The sequence below is a fragment of the Rosa rugosa genome, chromosome 2, assembly GCF_958449725.1.
Source record: "Rosa rugosa chromosome 2, drRosRugo1.1, whole genome shotgun sequence".
Taxonomy (NCBI): Eukaryota; Viridiplantae; Streptophyta; class Magnoliopsida; order Rosales; family Rosaceae; genus Rosa; species Rosa rugosa.
In genome coordinates, this window is record NC_084821.1 from 56,064,807 (window position 1) to 56,091,311 (window position 26,505).

The 26,505-nt window shown below is 38.3% G+C and overlaps 2 protein-coding genes across 4 annotated transcripts; both read right to left on the reverse strand.

The window, feature by feature from the left end:
- Positions 1-445: 445 nt before the first annotated feature.
- On the reverse strand, positions 446-3,318 carry LOC133732800 (probable LRR receptor-like serine/threonine-protein kinase At1g74360). Its single transcript, XM_062160385.1, has 2 exons — positions 3,218-3,318; positions 446-3,070 (listed from the first exon to the last, which is right to left on the reverse strand). The coding sequence occupies exons 1-2, from the start codon at positions 3,291-3,293 to the stop codon at positions 774-776; spliced, it is 2,373 nt and encodes a 790-aa protein (XP_062016369.1). The 5' UTR covers positions 3,294-3,318; the 3' UTR covers positions 446-773.
- Positions 3,319-14,785: 11,467 nt separating this feature from the next.
- On the reverse strand, positions 14,786-25,191 carry LOC133728604 (probable LRR receptor-like serine/threonine-protein kinase At1g56140). Of its 3 annotated transcripts, XM_062156024.1 has the most exons (24): positions 24,953-25,190; positions 23,260-23,440; positions 23,082-23,153; positions 22,917-22,988; positions 22,730-22,801; positions 22,263-22,334; positions 21,814-21,885; positions 21,631-21,702; positions 21,409-21,480; positions 21,248-21,325; positions 21,067-21,138; positions 20,743-20,814; positions 20,584-20,649; positions 19,677-19,742; positions 19,411-19,455; positions 18,712-18,776; positions 18,239-18,615; positions 17,524-17,719; positions 17,267-17,425; positions 16,916-17,034; positions 16,210-16,420; positions 15,889-16,120; positions 15,632-15,782; positions 14,787-15,431 (listed from the first exon to the last, which is right to left on the reverse strand). In XM_062156024.1, the coding sequence occupies exons 1-24, from the start codon at positions 25,110-25,112 to the stop codon at positions 15,039-15,041; spliced, it is 3,147 nt and encodes a 1,048-aa protein (XP_062012008.1). In that variant the 5' UTR covers positions 25,113-25,190; the 3' UTR covers positions 14,787-15,038. The 3 variants fall into 3 exon arrangements, with proteins under 3 accessions (XP_062012009.1, XP_062012008.1, XP_062012010.1); XM_062156025.1 differs by lacking the exon at positions 21,814-21,885 and having other exon boundaries at positions 14,786-15,431; positions 24,953-25,191; XM_062156026.1 differs by lacking the exons at positions 23,260-23,440; positions 24,953-25,190 and having other exon boundaries at positions 14,790-15,431; positions 22,917-22,962; positions 23,082-23,126.
- Between the last annotated feature and the right edge of the window lie 1,314 nt (positions 25,192-26,505).

The following is a 26,505-nucleotide window of genomic DNA, read 5'->3' on the forward strand; positions in this document are numbered from 1 at the left end:
GATCATCGGGTCCTCGGGTCGTCAGAAAACCCTGGGTTCAAAGCCCAAACCCTCGCCATCGTCGTCCAGATCCACCCCTGCCCGCCGCCGTAACTGGCTCGAACTCCCGCCGGAGATCACCGCTTCGATACTTTCGCGGCTTGGAGCGATCGAGATCCTGACGGCCGCCGAGAATTTCAGTGGCGCACCATCGATATGCGCAGGAGCCGGAGGAGAGTGAGAGAGAGAGAGAGAGAGAGAGAGAGAGACAAAGATATTGCCTGGGTCATGCGCCAAGCCAGAGGTCAGGAGGGAGAGAGAGAGAGAGAGAGAGAGAGATTGATGTTTAGTGGCAATGGTTGTAATTTTTTAATTGGGTTGAGGGTAAAATGGTTATTTTTTGTTAAATTGTGTAGGTGGGAACAAAAATCTGTTGGTGGAGTAAGTGGGATAATTTTGGCTGATTTTGGTGCTTTGGGTCAAGAACCCTTTATTCTATTAGAGCATAATAAAATCACATCATCTCGTGCATGTTAGAATATTACATATTATAATACGGGGTTCAGGCACTATGTCCCCCCCTAATATTCTATGGTTTCATTAATCAAGGTTTGAGGGCAGCCGCACCGGCCCTCCTTCAAAAAAAAAAAAAAATCACATCATCTTGTGGTGGTTGTATCCCAAATCAAACCAGGCTCCAACACAAACACACAAAAGATGATTATCAATCTTGTATATAGATTATTAATCATTACAAGGTACGATAGTGAATGAGAGAGAGAGATTACCACTAATTAATCATCAGCTTCCAAGCACATCTTTTGGAGTCGCACATAAAGCCAGTCATAGGAAAAATTCAAGAACCTATAGTATGAGTATCTCCAGGACCTGATGAAAATCAAACTTGCACAAACTCCCCAAAATCCTACTGCAAACCCAATCCCCATGCCGTTGTAAAATCCTTGACCTATAACCTCATCTTCATGATCCGTGGAGTTGTTGATAAATTCTGGATGGATAAGGAGGGTGTCACCACCATCCTCATAATTAGGGGAGTTTTTAATAAATGTCGGAAGGATAAGGAGGGGATCCCCAAGGTAGGACTCCTCCTCAAATGTTGCCAATTGCCCACTTGAAGGAATTACACCAGAGATGAGTGGATTGTATGCGACGGTGAACTTGCTTAGCTCAGTCAAGCTGTTTAAACTTATAGGGAACTTACCAGAAAAGTTGTTGTAGGACAAATCCAGATTCTGCATGCACTTCATGTTTCCCATTTCCATTGGGATATCGCCTGAAAAACTGTTTCTACTGAGGTTCAACACTACAAGTGGCAATTGTCCGATCTCTGCAGGGAGTTCTCCGTGTAATTTATTGAAACCCATATCCAACATACTAAAGTTGTGCATCTTACCAATCTCCGGAGGGACCTGACCTGAAAGCTGATTTCCACTCAGTTGAATATAACCAGAGATTTTTGATGTCCTTATACTACTACCAGGAGTACACATGGGAAAACCGCCATTTCCCTTGAGTAGCTGATCCCATTTGTTTCTACAACTCTTCCGAGAAGGGGTTGTATACACAAAACTGAATGGAGAGTAGTCTCCTGGAATCCATCTCTTCATCTCTAAGCACTCCCCAGATCCAACTACGACCTGATCCTTGTCCTGATTGTTTGATTCAAATGTTGGTCCAACATTTGTCCCAATATTCTTCAATTCAGATGGGATTGTCCCATTGAGCTTGTTGTTTGAAAGGTTCAACCACAACAAGCTAGTACAATTCCCCAACTCCTTAGGAATTGGACCAGTTAGCATATTTCTTGCAAGCATCAACAACAAGAGAGAATTCAATTTTCCTATGGTGGTGGGAATTGACCCGGTTAGGCTGTTGAAGGAAAGGTCTAGTGCTTGGAGGTGTAGCAAATTTCCATACTCTGGTGGTATAGTTCCATTGAATTGATTGTAGGCAAGGAACAAATACTTCAAGCTTTGCATTTGGGCAACTTCAACTGGTAAACAACCTGCAAAGTTGTTGTGGCTGAGGTCTAACTGAGAAACATTGGGTAGCTTAAGAATTCCGGATGAATATATACCACCCCTGTACGAGTTTGAGTGCAGCACAAGAAACTTCACCTGTGTGAATTTCCCGAAGATGTCTTGTATATCCCCTCCAAAATTGTTCCTACTCAAATCTAATAAGACCAAGCTGCTCAACTCCAACAGGGATTCTGGGATCACTCTAGAAAAAGTATTATTGCCCAACGATAAAGATTTCAGACTTGAAATGCCCCCAATCTCAGATGGAATTACTCCTGTAAATTTGTTTCCCCATAGATTCAAAGTAACCAAATTCCGGCAATTTGAAATCTCCTTTGGAACTCGACCAGAAAAGTTATTCTCTGACAGGTCTAAATTCACTAAGCTACAATTACCATTGAAAACAGAAGGCAAAATTACCCCACTGAGATTATTATCAGCTACTGAAAACTCCCTAAGCCTTGTGAATCCAACCCATACATCACCACTAAAATTGTTTGAGCTCAAATCCAAGTACTGCAAATTCAAACATTCATCAAAGTACTCATCGATCCTACCAGTAAAGTTATTCAATGAAACATTTAGTACCACCAAGTTTGTGCAAATTCCGGGGAAGCTCGTCTTCATATCCCCATAAAACCTATTCACAGCCAAATCAAGAACAGTCAATTGACTCAACCCGTGCAATTTCAGCTCACTTTCAAGAATGTTAAATGATAGGTTGAGATACTTGAGGCTCAGGCATTGACTCAGGTCCTCTGGGACAGCTCCAGAAAGAGTGTTCATGGACAGGTCTAGGTGTGACAGTGCTGTCAGGGAAGAGAAATTTCTGAAAACCTCACCAGAGATTTTGCTACCGGCGAGATTAACTGCAGTGACTCTGTTTTCACCATTGCATGATATTCTAGGCCACTCACATGGGTCGTTGCTGATCTGGTTCCATATTGAGTATTCACCTTGGTTTACTCGATTTTGTTCTTGCAGAAACGCCTTAAGGATCAGCAGAACTTCTTTGTCGGTGTCTAGTGAATCTCCGGCCACAACATCAACTGTGAGTCAATAGCAATACACTTACAAACTTGGTAAACAATATCAAACTCAGACGACACAAATACAGATATATGAGACTATGCCGCACTAAAATTAGACTAGGAACATAAAAGTTGCAACTTTTTCAATGATCCTATGATATGTACCTGTGATCATGGTGATGACTAACATGGAAGAGTACAACACTAAGCGCCATTGATTGGTTTTCCGATTCGAGTACATGGCTTTCTGGCTTCCACTTTGGTACTGTTGAAGTGTTGATGAAGAGGCTAAATGGATTGAAAGAATGCGATGTGTAAAGACTTGCATAAAGACTTATAAGTCATAGCGCACCCCAAAACAGACTGGGAACGACGTCCTCATTTGACTCGCACACGCAAAAAGCTGAGAAATTTAGATAAATGACCAATTTTCAGCCTTCAATATGACTTTTGACCTACATTTAAGAAATAGTTGAAAAATAACCTTTTGGTATAGTAAAATGACTAAAATACTCTCTTGTTGATTGAAACACTTTTGAGAACCATATTCTCATGAAAAAAGTATTTTCTTGATGGTTGATTTTACAGTGAAAACGTGAAGGATAAGTAGATGAAGGCTTTCATATGCCTTTCACCGTGGATGAATATTGTTTGCATACCTTTTAGCCACACATGGAAACAGAGAGCGAGAGAGAGAGAGCCTAGAGATGCAGATCTTTGAGAAAACCGTAACTGGGAAGACCATCACCCTTGAGGTCGAGTCCAGCGACACCATCGACAACGTCAAGGCCAAGATCCAGGAGAAGGAAAGTATCCCGCTGGACCAGCAGAGGCTCATTTTCCAGGAGAAGGATTGCAGCACTCAGAAAGAATTAGCTCTACTCGGCGAGCTTCGTGGTGGTATTATCGAGTCTTCTCTCATGGCATTGGCTAGGAAGTACAATCAATAGATTGTTATGCACTCCTCAAAAGGAGATGTCCTTCACTGTGGACGAGTTCGAATTTGCTAAGAATATTGATTAGTACAGTTGTACGAACAAACACTAATATCTAAATTGAGTCGGTCAAGATAAAATCTTTTTATCAAAATGCTCCTTCCATTGCTCAACATCTCTTTTCAACTGAGAAACAAAACAAGATCATTGATGTATTTGGCGAATCAAATACCACGGTCTAATCCAATCCTGGAAATAGAGCATCCCTTTTTTTTTAACTACTCAAGCCACACGCTACTTCTAACAAGTTGCTGGCTTTAAATTCCAGCTATGATCAACCTTTCAAATGAATAATGAAGGTCTTGAGTGAGAATCCTATAGGAAGTTTCTATTGGTTTTGTCAAGGTCAATCCAACTGGTCACAAACATCGTAAAGTGCTGCTCTTCGCCGAGCATCTGCCAACAAATTTTCATTAAAATAAAGTTGGTCTAATCATTGAAAGCCTAAAACTGGGTGGAGGTCTTGGTGGTTGTGTGTGCTATCAACTGGAGAACTCAAATAAAAGACTGCACAAACTGAAGAAGACGGTCATATGGGCTTTTAGATATTTTTATTATTTTGAAGGGTACTGTAGTTTTTTTAATTATCATTTGGGTTAGATTTCAATGAATCTAAAAAATAAGGTTAAAACTCAATTCAAGCCTCAAAAATAGGTTACTTTTCAAAATTTCTCCAAAAAGCTGGAGTCTTTGGTGTATGCCTAGGCCCAGTTTGGCATAGTTTATGCTATGTAAAAAATGCTTAACTTATAAGTTAATTAGCCAAAATGTATTTGATAAAATAAAATTAAATTAAGTTACTGCTTATAGAAGTCGATAAATAGCAGCTTTCATAAGCTACAAGTGCTTACGAGTTACGATTTAAGCTAAGTTATCTCAATCTAAACCTTAATTTCACATAGGTCGGTTTGGACTCAGATTTATGGCCGAAACCACTTTTCATTCCTATTGGGTCTATTAGGGACAGCATCATGTTATACTCAAACTAAAACTAGAGAAACTTGTTGGTTGGCATATGTTGTTTTTCTCGCAGTAAAATAAGAAAATCAGGACCTAGTCCTGAGAAATGTTCTCCTCGAATTGTATGTTGTTTTTCTCTCAGTAAAATCAGAAAATCAGGATTTACCTAGTCTTGAGAAATGTTCTCCTTAAGTTGCATTCCCACATTGGAACAGGCGTACTTAAACAAGGCAAGTGATAAGTTGACAAAAAAATAAGGCAAGTAATAGTATTTCAAATTTTTCCTGGTAGGTTTTATCACTTTATGCAATCAAGAACATTCAAGTACTACTTGTCACCAAGGAGTTAAGTTAAGAGAAAGACTTACAAGTCATAGCGCACCCCAAAACAGACTGGGAACGACGTCCTTCTCAATTTGACTCGCACACGCAAAAAGCTGGAGTCTTTGTAACTATTTCGTGTATGTTTAGGCCCAGTTTGGCATAGTTTATGCGATGTAAAAAATGCTTAACTTATAAGTTAATTAGCCAAAATGTATTTGATAAAATAAGGATTAAATTCTGCTTACTACCTTGTACTTTCAAGGGTTCATCAGTTCAGTCCTTGCACTTCTAATTTAATCAGAAAAGTCCTCTCACTCTTCAATTTCATCAAATCGATCCATCTCCTCATCTTTCCATCAATTTCCACTGTTGAGGTGCTAACGTGTCCGGACGCCGTCTGATCTGTCAGATTTGTGGGACCTTTTCACATGTAAAATTCCCAAAATGCCCATAGACTATGAGAGTGAAAATGGGGGTTCATCATGATTGCTACCAACTTCCATATCACTCTCACTAAAACCAAACCCACTGACCAAACACAGTTGCTTGGCCAGCAATTGCTGCTTCAACACCATCTTCCTCAGCGATTCGTCGCAGTGTTTCTTAACCACCGCCTTCCCATCCTCCACCCAGGTCAGGGTCTATGACGACATGAGGCTGCATGGGTTATTACTCCGCGCGACGTGTCGTAGATCGGGATGCTGCACCGTCGTCCACTCCATCGGAGATTTCTTTCACCTGCAAATCCAGCACCCGAGATCCTAGTCGTGATCGTGAATCGTTGACTGTGGAAAAAAGAATTGGATCAGAAAAAGGAGCGGAAGGATTTAGATCTTGATTGAATTTGAAGAGAAGAAAATTGGAGTTACCTGAAGAGAAGTGAATTGTTGATCGTCGCTCAACTCTTCAGTTCTCTCTCGACCATGCGGCGGACGTCGTCGTCGGAGTTGACGCGTAGGCGGCACAGGAGCTCGATCCGGAGTCGGGGAGTTGGGGGAGAGATCGGAAATCTTCGACTGGAGCTTGGAGAATGCAATGGTCTGGTTGATGGAGATGATCCGGGTCTCGCCGCCGACGTAGCGGAGCTTCCCAGACGGTGGCCGGGGGTGGAATGCGCCGTTGGAGCTGCAGACGAGCTTGAACCTCTTGGGCTGGGTGTGGTTGGTAATGAGCTTCCGATTTGGATTTGGGAAGAACGAAATTTTGTAGAAGAATGAAATTTTGATTTGGGAAGAGATCTATATCTTTGGTTTTGATTTTCATGTTGGGTTTACATGCATCTTGATTTGAATTTTGTTCATATTTGGTTTTTCTGCATCTTAGTTGAATCTAGAGGACTCATCTCAACCAAATTGGGTTAATTCGCACACCCAAATACTTAAATTTTCTAGGTTTGCTGTGAGCATGATCTTTGGCCGCGAGGGAGGACATTGATGAGAGGTTGAAGAATGAACCCATACCCCCTCTTGTTTATCAGTCTCTCTCTCATCTTCTTCCGGCCATGTTGATCGGTGGAGGAAGTGAGGAACCATAACTAAAAGCTAAAAAGAAGAAGAGCTCTGAGAAGAAGAAGAAGAGCTCTGAGAAGAAGAAGAAGAGAAGACGGGGTTCTGGGGAATTAGGTGCTCGGGTGGGAAAAGGGAGGGAGATATATTGGAGGGGTAGCTTGGGAATTTTGCATGTGGGAAGGTCCCACAAATCTGACAGATCAAACGGCGTCCGAACACATCAGCACCTAAACAGTGGAAATTGACGGAATGATGAGGAAATGGATCGATTTGATGAAATTGAAGAGTGCGAGGACTTTTCTGATTAAATTAAAAGTGCAGAGACTAAACTGACGAACCCTCGAAAGTACAGGGTAGTAAGCAGAATTTAATCCATAAAAAAAAAAAAAAAATTAAGTTACTGTTTATAGAAGTCGATAAACAGCAACTTTCATAAGCTACAAGTGCTTACGAGTTACGATTTAAGCTAAGCTATCTCAATCTGAACCTTAATTTCACATAGGTCGGTTTGGACTCAGATTTATGGCCGAAACCACTTTTCATTCCTATTGGGTCTATTAGGGCAACTCCAACCATTGGCTCTATTTGGGGGTGCTATTCTCATTTTAGCACCTCCTTGTTGCACTATTCATATAGGACTCAATTCGCATCTCCAACCATGAGGTGCTATATGGGGGTGTTATTTTCACTATTCTTGACTAAAATATAATATGAGTATAAGTTTGATGAATATTATATTAAAAATATGTTAATTTAATTAAATAAAATAAAATTTACATTTATATTTTTATCATAATATTTAAAAATTATTCTTGAATGAAAAATTGTGAAAAATTAAGAACAAGAAGATGGGGTAATGAATGAAAAATTGTGAAGGAGATAGAGGATATTTGGTGTGAGGAAATAGAAAAGAATGGGTTGGTATTTATAGAATTTCCTACAATTTACTGTTCCAACGGGTATATTATTTTCCCTCATTTTTCTGGTTATTTTTATATATTTTTTAAAACAAAATGGAATTAATAACCCATGATTTAATAAGAGCCATTGATTGGTTTTTTACCTCAAATCTCAGCCCTTAGATTTAATATACATCAGTTTCAGTTAAAAAAAAAAAAAAAAACCCCACATCAAAGCCGTCCATATTCAAACAAGAGAACCCCCAACGGTCGGCAGGGGAAAGATTTTCACGCGGGCCCCGCTTCGGCAGAGTAACCAAAGGCCGAATTTTTCTCTCTCCAACGCCTCAGCGCGCGTCAGCTTCCTTCTTCCACTTGTAGCGCGCGTCTTCTTCACTTCACTTGGAGCGCGCGTTGCATCTTCAGTTGGGCTGACGCAGCCACATGGATGGAGCCCATGAACAGTCTTCGGATCTGGTCCTGGAAAAGTCTCAAATATGAGACTACAAATGAGTCCAAATCCTATATTTATAGGACCAGACCCCCCAAAAACTCATGGTTGGAGATCCAAAGTCTCAAAATGGCCCAAAATCTGGTTTGGCACCCCAAGGTTGGAGTTGCCCTTAGGGACAGCATCATGTTATACTCAAACTAAAACTAGAGAAACTTGTTGGTTGGCTCATGTTGTTTTTCTCTCAGTAAAATAAGAAAATCAGGATTTACCTAGTCCTGAGAAATATTCTCCTCGAGTTGTATGTTGTTTTTCTCTCAGTAAAATCAGAAAATCAGGATTTACAATGTTCTCCTTAAGTTGCATTCCCACATTGGAACAGGCGTACTTAAACAAGGCAAGTGATAAGTTGACAAAAAATGAAAAAGGCAAGTAATAGTATTTCAAATTTTTCCTGGTAGGTTTTATCACTTTATGCAATCAAGAACATTCAAGTATTACTTGTCACCAAGCAGTTAAGTTAAGAGATAAATTACTATTAAGTATTTGACCATTTCGGGTTCAGTTCTTATCCAACAGATTAGAGCATGATAAATTTCATATCGATCAATTAATTATGGTATGTCAAGTGGTCGTAACATAATGTCATATTCATTTTCCTAACTTCCATCTAGATCTTATACAAAAAAAAAATGGGCAAAATATTGTTTAGTCCCTGAAGTATGTCTTCGTCCTCGTTTCAGTCCCTGCCTTTCTAATTTAATCCCTAAAGTCCCTGAACTCAAAATTTTTAGTCTAACCGGTCCATTCCCTCCATTTCCTCCGGTTGCTCGATAACGTGTCAGTTATGTACTTGCCAGCTCAGCGCCACGTAAGTCACGAGACTTGTAAAGTGACGAGAATGCCCTGCTTCAGTTTCTTCCAAAATTTCCTCCAAAATGGTCAAGAGTTCAACTACAAACCCTCAAATATTTAGCAGCAACAAAAACCACAATTCATCAACAACCTCGACATAATTAAAAATCAAATCAAACCTGAAAGAAACATCCACAAACGAAGACGACCCAGTAGCAAAGACAACTTTACCTCAGGGATCGCAGCAAATCACGAACACGAAATCAAAACAGTCAAAAGCAAAGCAAAAAGAGCAAAGTAAAATTGTCTCAGCATCTTTTTCATCTCTCTTCTTTCTTATCTTCTTTCTTCCTCTGTCCAGAAACAAGAGATTTTCCTTTGATCTGGAAATTTTTCTTATCTTGTGCGATTCTTGATTTCCAGTAAACGAAGAACACAAAAATAGAAACAGGGAATCTGATTTCTTTCTTTCCTTACTTTCCGTTATTTTTTTCAAAGCAATCAAACAGAGGCTAAAGATCAAGCTGGCCCTACATTAACCAAGATTGTGAAAAAGCAACAAAGCTTTGCATTTTCTAATAGGAAATCGATGACCACAACAAGGCACAGAAATGGACAATTGTGATCGAATCAGGATTGTGAAAAAGCAAACTTAGCTGCAAATGACCGGAAATGCAAAGCAAACTTAGCTGCCCCTAATTTGATAATTTGTTAGAGAGAAAAATTTGTTAGACACAGAAGGAAAGAGATACGATCGTGTTATTGGTCCGAGTTTGTCGGTGGTGGGTGGGTCTATTCCGATCAGCCGAAACGAATCAAACGAATCGTCCATTTCTGGGTTGAAATTCAGAGGCAGATTTAGCTCTGAAATTGTGCTTGGTTAATGTTTGTGGTTTTCAGGTTGGTTGCAGTGGTTCTGGGTTTGTGAGTAGCTTGATTTTGGAGGCTCAGATTGGTTTGTTTGGTGATTTGAGTGGTGGTGGATGGTAGAGGATGGTGACGCCGGAGTTCATTTTCTGGATTGTGATCGCTTCTGCTAATTCTATTGGTTGGTGGGTGAGTGACTTGGGGGTTCTGAGAGAAGAGAGGAGGAGAACGACGTCATACAAGCAACGATGCGACGGAGCGTGGGCTACTTCCGAGCATCAACGGACGACAGAGAGGCTGCCGGTGGATCGTCGGAGGCCGCTGAGCACGATAGTGGTGGAGGTGAGGCACGGTGGTGCCTAGATATCCACTGGTAGAGGAGGGAGAGAAACCCAGATCTATTTTCTCTCTCCTCGAGTTCTCCCTGAGCAGGAACCCCAATTGCATTTTGTTTTCTCTCTCCTCGAGTTCTCTCTGAGCAGGAACCCCAATTGCATTTTGATTGAGGCCATGGGCATTCTCGTCACTTTACAAGTTCCGTGTCTTACGTGGCGCTGAGCTGGCAAGTACATAACTGACACATCATCGAGCAACCGGAGGAAATGGAGGGAATGGACCGGTTAGACTAAAAATTTTGAGTTCAAGGACTTTAGGGATTAAATTAGAAAGGCAGGGACTGAAACGAGGATGAAGGCATACTTCAGGGACTAAATAGTATTTTGCCCAAAAAAAATTATAGGAAACTTAATGTCATTACCACCATACATTTTTTTTTTTTTTTAATAATGTTGAGCGACAATGTAACTCCCACCCCACCTCATCCTTGATGTGAGTGAGATTTGAACCCGTAACCTCCACGGTGTTAGTTAGGCTACCTAACCAATAGGTCACAGCTCACCGACACTATTATTTCTTTTGTTTAAAACAACAAGTTCTTGATTTATTAAAAGACTAAATTACTCAAATACAAAATTACAATAAAAGACAATATATTGTGATTGCGTAAAAAACAAAAACAAAAAATGGCTTTTGACCATTTATCCTAATTCTTGAGACTTTTTCCCCCTTACACCACTCACTTATTTTTTGTCCCACTTACCCATAAAGACTATAATAATGTATTCCCCAATACCCAATTTTGCCCTCACCCCTTTGTTACATAGAAAGAGCGAGAGAGAGAGAGAGTGGAGGAGAGAAAATGGAGGAGAGAGAAGTCATAGGAGACTTCGCCGGAATCCAGTCGCCGGTCGCGGGAGTCTGATAGCTGGTCGCAGGAATCCCTTCATTGATTGCTGGACTTCTCTGAAAACCTCTCCTGTCGGAGGTATCCAAAGAAATCGTCAGAGATTTCATAAGTCGATGGAGAGATTTATTGCCATTTTTATTAGGGTTTATTGTCCCCCAATAAATGTTTATTGGGGGCAATAAAGGTTTAGTAGGGGGAAGGGGAACTAATTTCCTTAAATTAAACAAACTAAACTTTTATTGAGGAAGAAAATGAAGAGATTACATCAGTTCAAAACCTTTTATTGAGTCAATAAACGTTTATTGAGGGCAATAAACACTTATTGAGGGAAATAAACATTTATTGGGGCAATAGTCGTTTTATTACGACATAATAAAACTTTTTTTTTTCTTTCCTTTTAGAACTTATGTCCACAATTTACAAAAAATACATAAATAAATAAAATAAAATAAAATTGATTTGGGCACCCACGTCTTCTTCTTCTCCCTTCTTCGACGGTTACAGACCCAGGACCTGTAGCAGAAGCAGTGGAGGGGATTGCGAAAGAGCAGCAGAAGCAGAGCAGTGGTCTACACCAGCCTCAAGAACCTGTTACCACCCTCGCCGCCGACGATCTCCTCACCGACTCTCTGCATCAAGACTGAGTTTGACTCCGGCGAGGTAGCTCCGACCTGAGCTTCTTCGTCGTCTTCAAGCGTGAACGTCATCGCCGCCATGTCGTCCAAGATCGTGATGCCGGAGTTCGATGCTGCACCAGAGGTGGAGATCAGAGAGAGAGAGAGAAAGAGTGGCATAAAATGTAGTTTATTAAATAGGTTAAGGGTAAAATTGTCATTTTGCTTCAAATTGGGTTAGTGAGAATATTAAAAAAAAAAAATTGCTAGAGTAAGTTCGACAATTTTAGCTGATTTTAGTGCTTTGGATCAAGGACCCAAAAAAAAATGTCAATATATGTGCTTTGTCCCCACTCGAGGAATTCGCCAGGGCTGCCCTCTATCTCCTTATCTCTTCTTATTTGTGGCAGAGGGTTTCTCCAGTTTACTAAGATTCGCTGAGGTCACGGGTCTGTTGTATGGGTTACAACCATCGGATTCTGCTCCACCAATTTCTCATCTCTTCCATGCTGATGACAGTCTCCTGTTCTTTGTGGCTGATCAAGATACCCCCCAGGTTCTTCGCAATATTTTCACTATTTATGAAGAAGTGTCTGGTCAGAAAATAAATTTCCAAAAGTCTGCCCTCTCTTTCACTCCCAATATTGCACCTGATTATATAGACTTTATCAGCTCCTTCTTGGGAATTCCAGTGGTTGAATGCCACGAAAAGTACCTGGGTCTACCAACCTTGGCTGGGAGAAACAAAAGATCTTTATTCAAGTCTGTGCGTGACAGAGTTTGGCACAAGGTCTGTGGTTGGAAGGAAAAACTGTTATCTCAGGCAGGAAATGAGGTTTTATTGAAGTCTGTTGTTCAAGCTATCCCCTCTTACTCTATGAGTGTATTTCGGTTGCCTCTATATCTTTGTCATGATTTGTCAGGTCTTTCAGCAAGGTTCTGGTGGGGCAGAAAGAAGGGCAAGAAAAGCATTCATTGGTTATCATGGTCTAAACTTTGTCGGAGTAAGTTGCAAGGCGGCTTGGGTTTTAGAGATTTTGTGGACTTCAATCAAGCTTTATTAGCTAAACAAGCATGGAGATTGCTTTCACAACCAGACTCTTTCGTTGCTCGATTTTATAAAAGTCGTTACTACCCACACACTTCGTTTCTCAATGCACCGGTTGGTAGATCATCTTCATACATTTGGAGATCCATACTTTGGGGAAGGGAACTCCTTATTTCTGGCCTAAGATGGAGAGTTGGGGATGGCAGTTCAGTTTCAATTTACAGGGATGCTTGGGTGCCTTTACCTCATTCTTTCCGCATCCAGTCCCCACCAGGTATTCTGTTCAACGCTCCAGTTTCTTGCCTGATAGGTGCTGATGGTTGTTGGAATTATGAAATCATTGTCCACACCTTTTGGGATTCGGAGGTTGAGGCAATACTATCCATCCCATTACCTCTTTCTCCGGTTCCAGATAGGTTGTGTTGGCATTATACCAAGAATGGATTATACTCAGTAAAGAGTGGATATAAGTTGGTATAGCTTAAAAGAGATTTGCAGAGTGGCGAAGAAGGTAGCTCGACCTCACATGACAACCCCATTTAGAGATGTATTTGGAATCTTAAAGTCCCAACAGCGGCAAGAATGTTCATTTGGCGAGCTCTTGTGGATATTCTACCTTGTGCTTTTCACCTTCATAGGCGTCATCTGCTTTTAACTCCAATTTGTGCCCGCTGCAATTTATTTCCTGAGATGATAATCCATGCTCTTTGGTCTTGCCCCAAGGCCAAGGAGGTTTGGCGGCTCTCTCCATTCCGTAGTGCAGTTGGTAGTTGGAAACAAGGGTCTTTTATGGACCTTTTTCAATAAGCAGCTTCTGTTTTATCCACTTCGGAACTTGCTCTTGTGGTGTGTTTAAGTCGACGCATTTGGCAAGCTAGAAATGAAGAGATTTTCCAACACAAGTTCACCGCTGCTAACACTCTGCTATCTCAGGTTGCTTGTTCTCTTGCTGATTTTCTTTCGGCTGCGGTTGCTCCCCCAAGTTCAGTTCACATGATGGCCAATGGTGATAAATGGTTAAAACCTCTGTTTCCTTTTCTCAAGCTAAATGTAGACGGTGGTGTAAATGTTGCTACTGGTGGGAGAGGTTTGGGTGCTTTATTAAGAGATGAAAATGGTGACTTACTTTTGGCAGTATCTAAGAGCAGTGGAGTCTTTAGCGATGGTTCATGGTTTAAGGTTTGCTCTGCATGTTGGGTTTAATAAATTGGAAGTGGAGGGAGATGCTTTGACAATTTTCAATGCTTTAAATGATAGTAGTGAGGATCTAAGTTCTGAAGGTCATATTTTAGATGAAGTTAGACAGTTACTTAAGTCTTTTGCTAGTTGTAGTTGGCGATTTGTAAGGCGAGATTGTAACAAAGTTGCACATCGCCTTGCTAAAGAAGCCTTGAAGTTGAGTCAACCTTTATTATGTTTGGAGTCGGGGCCTAGTTGGCTTCACCAGTGTGTCAGTATGGACTTCGAGTGTGAAGTCTAAGGTGGGCAAAGCTTTCTTCTAAAAACTTTTGCTCCTAATCTCATTGTAATCTTCGTTCATTAATGAAGTTCATCTTTTGATAAAAAAAAAAAGGTCTCTAGATGTGTGAATTTGGTGAACGTTATATTCAATTCAATGTAATGGTGGAACCGAATCACACCATAACCGAATTATATGGTTAAGTCGATCCATTTCGGTTTTGATACTTGGATCACATGAACCAAAACTGAACTGGAATAACAATCTAGTTTGATTTCAGTTATGATGGCGAGAAGGGGTAGGGTAATTGGATTTCAAAAAGATAATTTAGAAATTGGCCACAAGAAATTACCAATTAAAGAGATTCTAATCAAACTAAGCTTTATGAATTTGGATTTTGCAGACGTGTGCTTTCGTTATTGACAGAAGTGTTCATGAATCACGAAAATCAGTTCAATGACTTTGGTACTTCCGCTGAAAAGAGATTTGTCTGAATTACAAATATGAATTCACTCTCATATTAAAAATTCCAACCAAATTAAAGAAAAGGGAACAAGATAATAAACCAATACATGAGAAGAGAAATCTACATATAATTTACATTCGTAATCAAGAATTTCAAATTATGTGTACATTCACTGCTACCTTCTTCTTCTTTTTTTTTTTTTTTTTTGAGAAATTTATATGCACTGCTACCTACCTATATAGAACATAAAAATCAATCGTGCTGTGTGCCTTTTAATTCAATTCCTTCAAACTTCTCACCGACCATCATTAACAGTATTGTGAAGAATGGCACGAGTGTCATTTGTAGGTGTTTGCCTTGCATCCCCTACTATGCTTGTACTAGCCGATGAGTTGTAATAGCTAGAATCAGTTCCTTCAGTTGACACACCAAGTGTTATGTTGCTGGCAATACTTGTATCATTGAATTTCCAGTCGGTCAAGTAACCGGGCTTTGAAGTTACTGCTGTCACTTCAGTAGCTCCTGTAAGCATTCCCACAACACCAGACATTGTCGGTCGCAGCATTGGTGATGTTTGAGTGCACAAAAGTCCTATCTTCATTACTCTTTTTACTTCTTCTTCATTGAATTCGGATAATCTGTAGTCCACTAGTTCGACTTCACGGTTGTTCTCATGCAAGTTCCAAGCCTGAGAAGCAGAAAGACAATCAAAAAATATGAAACAATGCAGAAGATAACGAGAATGAATGTTTTGATGAACCCCAAGTTTTAAGAGACAATAGGTGTGGTGGAAGCATACACAATGAACATAGCAAGGATTAAAACTGAAAAGCCTTCATAAAATTAGGAGGGGCAAGGATCGACAGGAAAATAAGATAATGTCCTTACCCATTCCAGAAGATACATCTTATCTTCTTCCAAACTCGGGTCAGAATTTGGCCTACCACTGACAATCTCTAGAGCTACAACACCAAATGCAAACACATCGGTCTTTTCTGTAAGGTGTCCACGCATGGCATATTCCGGTGCAAGATACCCTCTGCATCATTGACAAATATGTGTACTACTTGTCACTAACAAACTAAACTAACTTATTTGTAAGACAAATGGAAAATGAAAAACCATAGTAATATGATAAATCTTACATTGTTCCCGCAACCCCGGTACTTATGTGGGTCATTTTATTGTCATAAAGCTTGGCCAAACCAAAATCTGATATCTTGGGGATAAGATTAGAGTCGAGCAGAATATTACTAGCCTTCACATCTCTATGTACAATTCGAAGCCTTGATTCCTCATGAAGATAAGTTAAACCTCTAGCTACTCCCAAGCATATGTCAAATCGTGTTGCCCAATCAAGATTCAAACTTTTCTTTCCTGTTTCATACAAGTCGTAACAATATATCTTTATAATGTTTCATAAATTATACATTAAGAGTAATAAATCAATAATGTTATTCTCATACCAAATAACGCTTGATCAAGACTCTTGTTTTCCAGATACTCATAGACAAGGAGCCTTTTAACTCCCTCAGTGCAGAACCCATACAAAGTCACTAGGTTATTGTGTTGCACGGCAGATATAGTGGCAATCTCAGTTACAAACTGGTTCTTTCCTTGGTGGGATGCTGCAGACAATTGCTTCACGGCAATTACTCTTCCATCGTTAAGGGTACCCTATCAATAACAAAATTCCAAGTGTTTAGAAAAACTAATATAAACTTGTTCCCAATATCCTCAAGTCCATTTAGACTTGAGCAACTGATGTCTTTATAGCTTGGACAGACTTCAATTCAGTTTTTACATGGCAATCACAAAGATGCATGTGCTTATGCCTTCAGCCTTTTTTACAGTAATGCTTCTTCCTCATCTCACTATAACATTACTACTTTTACCGGAATTTCACTTAAAACAATCTTATGACTCATAATCTCAGGGTAACGTGGACAGCTTTGGGAGATCATCATTCATAGGAAGTTAGGAACATAAGAAGATAATTACAGAAAGGAAATCAGAGAAAAAGAAAGACTAGGTGTGGTGTTATATGATGTCATGATTTGCATTTAGGAAGATGCAATAGATATGCAGCAGTTGGGACTCAATGAACCAGTAAACATTAGGGATTGACATAGTTTCAGCCACACCATGTCATTGATTAGAGTAGCAACTTACTTTGTAGACAGGTCCAAATCCTCCCTCTCCAAGCTTGTTTTCCGGACTAAAGTCATTCGTAGCCGACTTTAGTGCGGAATAACTGAAAGTGAGCGGTCCAATATCAATCCCTAACAGCTCTGCAGATTCAACAGAACACAATATTATGTCTCTCAGACTGTATTGATCTTTTTAATATTTGTTTAATAAGGCCTCGAGCACCTGCTTACATACCTACTGTGTTAGCTGGTAGGCTTTCAGCTTTCTTGTAAGTTAGATAGAAAAGTACTCATTTACATAAAATGCAAGCATAAACAAAGAATTTGACTACAAAGAAAATCCCCTTTTTTCACAATAGAAGCAACAGTTTACCTTCGACATCATTGAAGTCGGGCCTTTTTCTTCTTCGAACAATGAAGAAAACTACCATCACCAGAATTAAAACTCCACCACCAAGAACAATCCCCACAATCAGCCCAGTCCTGTTCTTCTTACTAGTTGGAGTATTGTTACTGACAGTAGGTTCGAAATCTGTAGAAAACCTTTAGAGTCAACAGCATGGAACCACTTTGAGAAAACGTAAGATCTAAACATCCTAAATTGCATCTTAAATTTCCATAGTATATTACCTGGTGTAGCACTAATGGCTGAAATAATAGGTCCATAAGTACCCTGCGCAGGTACACAACAAGTCCCCTTTCCGGCCCAAAAGAGATGGATTTCAAGGTAGTTCTCTGAAACCTGAGCCGTGTATTCCTTCTGAACAGCTAGGAAAGATCCCCCTGCCTCCTTTCGTATGTCAAAATCCTTTAGAACCAGATTTCCCTGAAAACAGAGAGATGAGGAACAAATAGGGTCAGATTAATTATACTAAATTTTGAGAGATTAGCTAAACTTTGTTTATAAAGAATTAATGAATTATCCCAAGAGTTGAAAATTTGAGATTTAAAATTACTTAATAGGAACTGGGTTTTGAAAAGTGATTACATTGGACTAAATTCTTGGGTTTAAATAAAAGATACGTGATGGTACAAGGAAACAGATAGGGAGTAAGGTGCAGAATCAAGAGCTAGACTGGTGATTCAATGCCTTTTTGAATACTTTCAAGAATTGTTCTAATACCCCCATCAGGTTTAAAAGTGCATCTTGATTCTTGACCTAAACAATATATACAATTGATGAATTTCAAAACACAGTTAAATGATTTATAGAGTTTAACATCTTCTTAAATCAAGGCAATAGCAAGTTGGAACAAAATATAATCAACTTACTCATTCACAGAGAAATGTTAGTCACAGGAATTCAGAACATATTATTAAAAAGATCCCTTAAGATGATGCAGACCTGGATATAAATATTAAACACGCGCCTCCCAAGACTTTTCCATGTAGTAGAATCTAGGATAGCTTGTTCAGCAAACTGTAGGTTCACTGTGTAGTTACCATTCTCAAACCCCAAGCCATAATATCTAAGTGATGAAGCAGAGAGCCTTGCAGTCTGGAATAGCTCAGAATCTAGAGTATTTTTGAATTGAGATGAGGAGAAAATTGTGTACTGAGGATTGCTGCTTCCAGTGAAATACCCAACGTTGCTAACTCCCCATCTGCTTTCGTCATTCACAAAATATGTAGCTGGACCAAGGGTCTCATTTTCCGTCTGATACACAATGTTATTAGAAGACGTAATCTGAGGACCCCCACATTTGATCCCAAAGTTATAATCTGCATAAAGATAAGAAAGACGGGGCTATCACATAATGGTCACAAAGGCATTTCAGTTACAATGTTAACAACATATAAGGTGTGCACTGTACTTACAAATTCCAGACCCACTGTTGCAAGGAAAGTCTCTTTGAAGGCAATTCAACCCCGAAGGAAGAGCACTGAAGTACAACAATTAAATAGTAAAATACTTCGTTGAGGAATATTCATTTCCTTCGTTGGATAACAATTAATAAAAAAAACTTTATCTAAACATGCCCACCGAAATTTTTTTCAACAAAAGAAAACGTAAATGGGAAATGTGATTATTATTTGAGTCCAAAAGAACAAAGAAATATTCTTTATAGGTAGAAGTGCCTGACTAACACAATTATGTTTCTAGGCATTAAGTTGTTGATATTGACCTCATTTCCTAAGGAGTAGGACAAATGTAGATTACAAAAGGTTTACTTGCTTGGTTCAGTCTTGTGTTTTCTGTTATTATAGATTATATTCAAGTACGTAATGATGGTTAATTGATAATTTGATATTCTCATATTGATGTAAGCTATATTTGGGAAACCATATGATGATAAGGCCAATAGATCATCGGATTGACAGTGTGACCTGAGTCAGAACTGAAATAATGAGAGATTTGATTCAGGATCTAAGCCGGTACCACACGGATTTGGATGCAGCCTCAATTGAGAAACAAAAGCACAAAACAATGACAGGCATGCGTGATAATGACTTGTGACTCATATGCATAATCAAATGTTCAATACACCGAAAGTGAGCTAAGATGCACAGAATCACCTGCTGTTTGAACTGTCCAGGGTGAAGTTGTTGGCAACTAAATTACTGCAAATAGACCCAAAGAAATTCTCAATGTTAATGTCATCGTGTATATAAATGCAAGGACATCCTACCAAAGCAAAATCGTTATGATTGCTGGAAAAACTGACACTACTAAACTAACAAATTGATATATAAAAAAGTAAAGAAGTTATTAAGCTAGGAAAAAAAAAAAGAATCATGTTGGAAACAGAAAAATAAATATGTACTGCAATATTAGGACATACAGCTGTAAATTCGTTCTGTTGACCCAAGAAGGAATGCTCCCAACTAGATTATTGTATGATAAATCTCTGCATACATGTCATGACAAATACATCAATTACATAGTTCATAGTTTCATACAATTAAATATAATAATACCACGACCATTATCAGAATTCAGGCATTAGTCAAGCCTATCAATACTCTGATATATGATTTTGCATCATATTAATTTGAATCTAAAACCCCTCTTTCTACATGTTTTCCCATGAACCCACAAGATTATGTTTCAGGATTTCCAGCAATGAGAATCCATATCTTGAGAAAAAAAAAATTGACTGACTGACTGACAGAACAAGTTGTAGGACAAAGAATGGGCTCCTAACCAACTTGAAGGGACAGAAACAGTAGATTAGTAAATTACTGAATAAATAAATGCAAGCCTCCTATAGAAAAGTAGCCACTTTGTGGGGTGAACTTTAGACAATTAGCTGCAACTCATTGCTATTTACTATTTTCCTTCTCATAACCCGTTGTCAAATAGTCCTGTTATGATAAATTCTAGTGGTGAGAAACATCTGTTCAGTAGTTATTGTAGCTTACTGCATATAAATCTGTACTTCTATGGAATTATTGCTTAGTTGTAGGCATTTAGTACAAATTATCAACTAAAGAACAGTAGCATCTAGTAATGAGGTAACTCAAAAAGATTATGAGTTAATTAGAAAAAGAAGTGGGGGCATTCAGAATCCTTCAAGTTCATGTAGAAGCTGATATTGTACAGTTCAGATAAAGCCGAAGTAAGTACATTATATATATCAACAAAGAGATGACTCAGATGAGTTCATCAAATACAGAACATATTTATCAGAAAACTCCAAGTGTAATGAATTATGATGATGTTTAAGGAAAACATGCTGAAATACTTACACATTGAGAAGAGATGAGCTTTTAGATTCAGGTAGAGTACCATTCAACTTATTGTTTCCAAGAAACCTAATCATGAAGACAGAAATACATGCCTCAATTAGTACTTGAAGAGTACGTTTAGGAGGAATATAAAACAAGTAAGAGGGCTTGAGATATTACAGGATGGAAAGAGAACTCAAATTAAACAGCGAGTCTGGTATTTGTCCAGTTAGATTGTTGAAGCTCAAGTCCCTGGTAATTAAATAATAATAGAGTTACAAGCCTGAAGGACAAACACAGTCAGTGGTAAAAATTCTGATACAGAAAATACCATTATAGATGCATCCAGTACTAGTGAAATTCATTATAAACAATATAATTTTTGGTTAACCATATAATAGAGAAGGGGATAGCATTGACTTTAGGATATGGTACTCTCCTTTCCAGGTTGGACAATTTGGGTTTACTCAATATAATGGTCTTTAATCACCAATAAAAACTTACAGCTGAGATAAACTTTGGTATTCTCCAATGTTGGAAGGAATTGAATCAGAAATGTTATTATTTCTTAGCACTCTGCAGGATGTCAAACCAACTTGTCATATTTTTTGGATGGAGAACAAAAGCATAGAAGTATGATCCAGAAGTTGAGTACTCAAATTTGAGCAAGAAAGATTCTCCTTACAAGACAGATAGAGACTTCATATCCTTAATAAACCCAAGAGAAGAGCTCCCATTGGTAGTAGATAAGTCAGTTATATACCTATTATCACATCACACAGGAGATATTAGCTTTGAAGATATGCTTTAATAAACATAAAATGACAAGTAGATCTAGATACTCACAGCTCTGTCAGAGAAGTCAGATTGGAAAGTGCAGATGGTATAGGACCTTCAAAGGAGTTTCCTTGAAACCTCCTAGCAAAACATTTAGCTTACTATTAGTGGAAAATATATTTTTCCTCCATAAACATTAAGCTTATAAAGCCTAGCTATAAGATGAACCTATTATCATTTAACTGAACTGGAACAAATATAGATATCGAGTATTTATTTAGAGTAGCTTACAAGGAAGTAAGCTTTGACCAATTTCCTATGAAGTCAGGTATACTGCCAGAGAGTTCAACATCTGATGCCCAACTGCAACAAACAAATGTAATCATCTAAGAGATATTACATATAACAAATCTAGTGCATATATCTTAATGCTTTTTCATTTGGCGAAAAGAAACATGTTCATAAATTTCTCACAGTGTCTGCAAGCTTTGTAGATTAGCAAATGTTGATGGAATCTCACCGCTAACTCCAGAACTATCAAGGTAACTGCGAAGTAGACAGCAACGGATTATTATAGCTTTATCACTACCATCTTTTTATAAATCTTGAGTTAATAGATGCTGAGCCTTCATTAAAGAACAGATGAATGTTGTTCAAATAAATCAGTTTAAAAATGTAATGTAACTGAGAATTCTGTCAGCTTTTCGATTTGCAAAGTTTGTATCCATGACTTCATCCATGGTAAATTGTTACTAACTAAGGATTTGTGCTGGGGTTTCAAATAAGTACACAGTGTATAGTATGAGGGTAACAACTCTGCTAACCGAGGCTACACATTTTACATTTGCAGAATCATTTAAATACAGATGACCGCCTCTCATACATCAGCTATGAAAAGGAAATCAAAAGAAAACCAAACTTACAGTTGTTGTAATTTTGATAAACTCCCTAGTTCGGATGGCAGAGGACCAGAAAAGTTGTTTGTCCCAATAGCACTACAAAATTGACAGTCAGTTAGAACTTACCATGAATGTTTCTTAGAGGTTTAGATCATCAACATTAAGTACAAGAAAGTATAAGATGACAATCACATGCCTGAATTGGGGTATACTGTATACCTCAATTGGCATTATATTGGAAAGACATGTTGTACCATATTATAGTGACCTATATATATAAAAGATTGATATGCAGAAAGCTATCACATGGAAAGGAAGCAAAATAAGAATCCACCTGATCACACATTCAAATAAGGATAATCTTCTCCTGTACTCAAATCACTCCTCTACACAATCACACATTCAAATCTAGAATGCAACTAATCAATGGTTTAAACAACATGACATCAAAGATGTCAGGTTGTCCGAGGCTCCCATGTGAGGAAACTTACAATGATAGCAATTCAGTGAGATTTCCGAGTTCCTTTGGTAGCTCGCCCGATAAAGCATTAATGCCAAGGCTCCTAGCAATAGAAATTAAAATAATGATCATGAACACCAAACTGAAAAATAACAATATCACCAGAAGTATCGCCATATGTGTGGAATAAACCTTTCAAATAATTTAGAAGGGCTTACAAGTATTGCATGCTAGTTAGATTTCCAATGGAAGCAGAGAGAGGTCCTGTCAAGTAATTCTGACCCAAATTACTGAAACAAGATAGACAAAGATTACAAATTAGGTATTAAACTTAACTAACTAATGTGAGGCCAACTCAAGCACAATAGTTTAGAACAGCATACAGATTGAATAGGTAGCTCAATGTCCATAGCTCATCTGGAAGTACACCAACAACATCCAAGGCATAAACTTTCCTGCAAATGCAAATCAGCATCATTGCATGGTGTCATTTTGAAGGTAAAGTATGGTTCTTTAGAGTGGCACTGAAGTAGAAACAAAGACAGTAAGAGACTAAATTACAGTTGGGTAATGTGGCAAGTGACATTATCAGAACAGTCACATTTGATGAAGGGGTTGTAATCGCCATCGTCGAATGCGGTGGAGTCAATGGCAGCTCCACTACATGGGTCTCCAGTTGTGTTCCACTGCTTCACATTGGCCTCAATCCCCCATTGCGCAAAGATTGAATTCAAAGCTTTCACTGCACCATCAATTGTAAGAAATGAATATATCACTGACATGATGATTCAGTAACTGAATAGGTTGAATACCTGAAATTAAGTTTCTTTGTTCAACAGATATCAAAATTCAACCTTGCAGATGACCCCATTTGCAAGTGCCGCAGAGCCACACCCTCAATAGGAGTTAAGGGCTGATGAGGACCTCTGCTTCCATTGCCAAAATGGTTCAAAAGTTGAAACCCATCAACCATTAACTCTATTGTGGGTGTGGCAGTTACTTACTTTCCCAATGGCCTCGGCAGAAGAACTTTCACACTGGTGATGGACTGATGGCTATCAAAGTTTTTACTTCTGGGATGGTTTTACTTGAGAGGCCTCGTGAAAGTGACAAAATTGCCCAAGAGGAAGAGTCAACTTGTTCTCGATAGTTAAGCTATTGGTATATGTTTTTTTTTTTTTTTTTGGAACATGACATATAATTTGATTTTTTGCTTTTATATTTTTATATTTTGAGAAAAACAATCATAGTTTTTTTTTTTATTAATGATAATTTCATTGATAAAACTCAAGTTAAGAAAGTTATTCCGATCAAAAAAAAAAAAAAGGTTAAGAAAGTTATTACATATCCACCTGTTGTCTCACAATGGATAGAACAAAATTCCGTGGTGAAACCACAGTGGTACATAGGATAGACCAATTATATTTGAGAAAAACAATCATAATTCATTAATAATTGGCAATACGATATAACTAGTAGTATTCTTAGTTTTATTGTCTTTCTTACAGACAACAACGTACTAGAGGAAAAAAAGAATTAAAAAAAAAAAAAAATTAAATTGATGAAGAAAAACAACAAAGGCTAAATAAAGTCTCCTCTAAGACAACCAAAATATAAAAGATCATGATACAAAGCATTAGAAGTTGAAAGAGGAAGAGAATTGTTCTAGCTTGCAACTTGTTGAGAATGACCAACTTATGTGATTGCATGAGGTAGGAAGTTTGCTTCTGTCCAAATATTTTTAAATGTAATCTGTTGATCAAATTATGAGGATAGCTTTCCAATATCTTGAAGCAGCTTCAAAATACTCTAGGGTGGTGTTATCTATCGTTTATGTTGTCTATAAGCACCAAATTGGTGAAAAGCCAATTGGCACCAAATTGTTATTTTTCTTTTATGACAACCTACTAAAAGTCATTCAGGTGGTTGTACCTGGATACTGTGGACCTATGTTAGGTAATGATTATTGTTATTTAATTTTCTTTTTGCTCTTTGTAGTAGTTTCATGGACAAATCGCCAGGATTAATATGTCAGAAATCTAGAAATGAAATTTTAAAGCATTTTCGTATTCATTGGACAATGTGAGCTCTCCATGACTCCATAACAACTAATCCTCCTGAATCGAACTTGGATCATATAGAACGATGCATAGCTATGCACAATATCCATATTACTCTGCATGCACTGCTTCGTTATTTGGAAACTAAGCAAAAGAAAAAAGCACGTATATATGGAGGAGAAAGAATTAGAAACCTTCAGATGGATCAGTGGTGGCCTGAGGTTGAGTTGAAGGAGCTTGAGAAGGAGCCTGAGCTTCTGTTACACCAGTAAGGCCAAAGATGAAGCAGCAGATGGCAGCAGCACACCGGAAAAGGACCAGAACAGACGACGATGATGATGAGCGTCCCGACATCTATATGGCTGGAATGCTGAGATCGAGAGCAACAAGATGTCGAGATCGAAGTTGGCTTTAGATAGAAGATTATTTTGCAGTAGTCACCAAAGTTGAAATATAACCCTGACGGCTAAAGCCCACTTTCAAAGGGTGATAACAAAGTTGCATTAGTATAATTTGCCCAATTAGATTGATTTCTGTGTGTGTGTGTGTGTGTGTATGTAAACCAGCTGTGTCACATCAAAGGATACGATATATATATATATATATATATATATATATATATATATATATATATATATATATATTGAAGCACAGAGATAGAGATCAGCAACTTGGAAGCTTTGCGAAGTCTACGCAGAGTAGTCCCATTCAATTCAATAAGCTTAATTTAGCTGCGCAGATGAATTTGAGAAAAGTCGCCACACACGCAGCCACCAGAAAACAAATTCTCATTGATCACATAATCACAAAATTTATTTGGATTCACCTTATATGGTTCAATGTATATTAATTGGCATGCAACAAGTTCATTACATTCCAGCTAGCTAGCTAGTACAGTAATATATACAGTATGGTCTATAGAATTTCCTAGCCCAAGTTAATGTATGTTTATATGAGGAATATTAGCAAGCAATAAATTTTAATTTTGATAGTGTAGTTTTATGATTTGAGTTATTTTTAAAATTTCTATTTTATAAAAAAATCAACGAAATCAAAGTTTAGTCGTCGTGATGTATCAAGTAGATGTACGTTTTTGAAATACCTCTTTGAAGTAACATCCTAGCTAGATAAACCAAAATTTTAATTTGTATGATGAAGTTCTCACATTTACACACTTGATCCTATCCAAATCAACCCCGTAGAGAACTAGTTTGATTTACGTTCACGGCTCCTTATTAGGGCAATTAGTCCTAATCATACCTAGTTGACCTGGAACTTTTTTGTTGCAGATTACTGAAAAAGTAAGCTAAACCCATAGGAACTAAACTACAATATATAGCAGTTGACAACCAATTAAGATCTTGAATCAAGAAGAAAAAAATACAATAAAGATCAAGCAACTAGCTAGCTCTTAAAGCCAAAGAAGATGATCTATTATCTATAGACCAGGTACCACACTGATTTAATTTGAAGGAGATATAGATTCAAATCTATGGAGGAGGTTAACTACAAGTGGAATCAAAATTAATTCCATGTTAATTACTATCAAAATAAACTTGAAAGCTATTCTATACGGGATTGGAATCAAAGTTTACTAGCATTTCGTCCACTTAAGCACGCCATCTGGTACAACAAATTAAGCACTTCAATTGGGAAAACAGAAGGGGCGGGGGGAACCTACGATCTCAATCTAAAAAAAGGTGTGCTGACAATGGAAATAGAATATGACAATCGTGTGCTGACAATG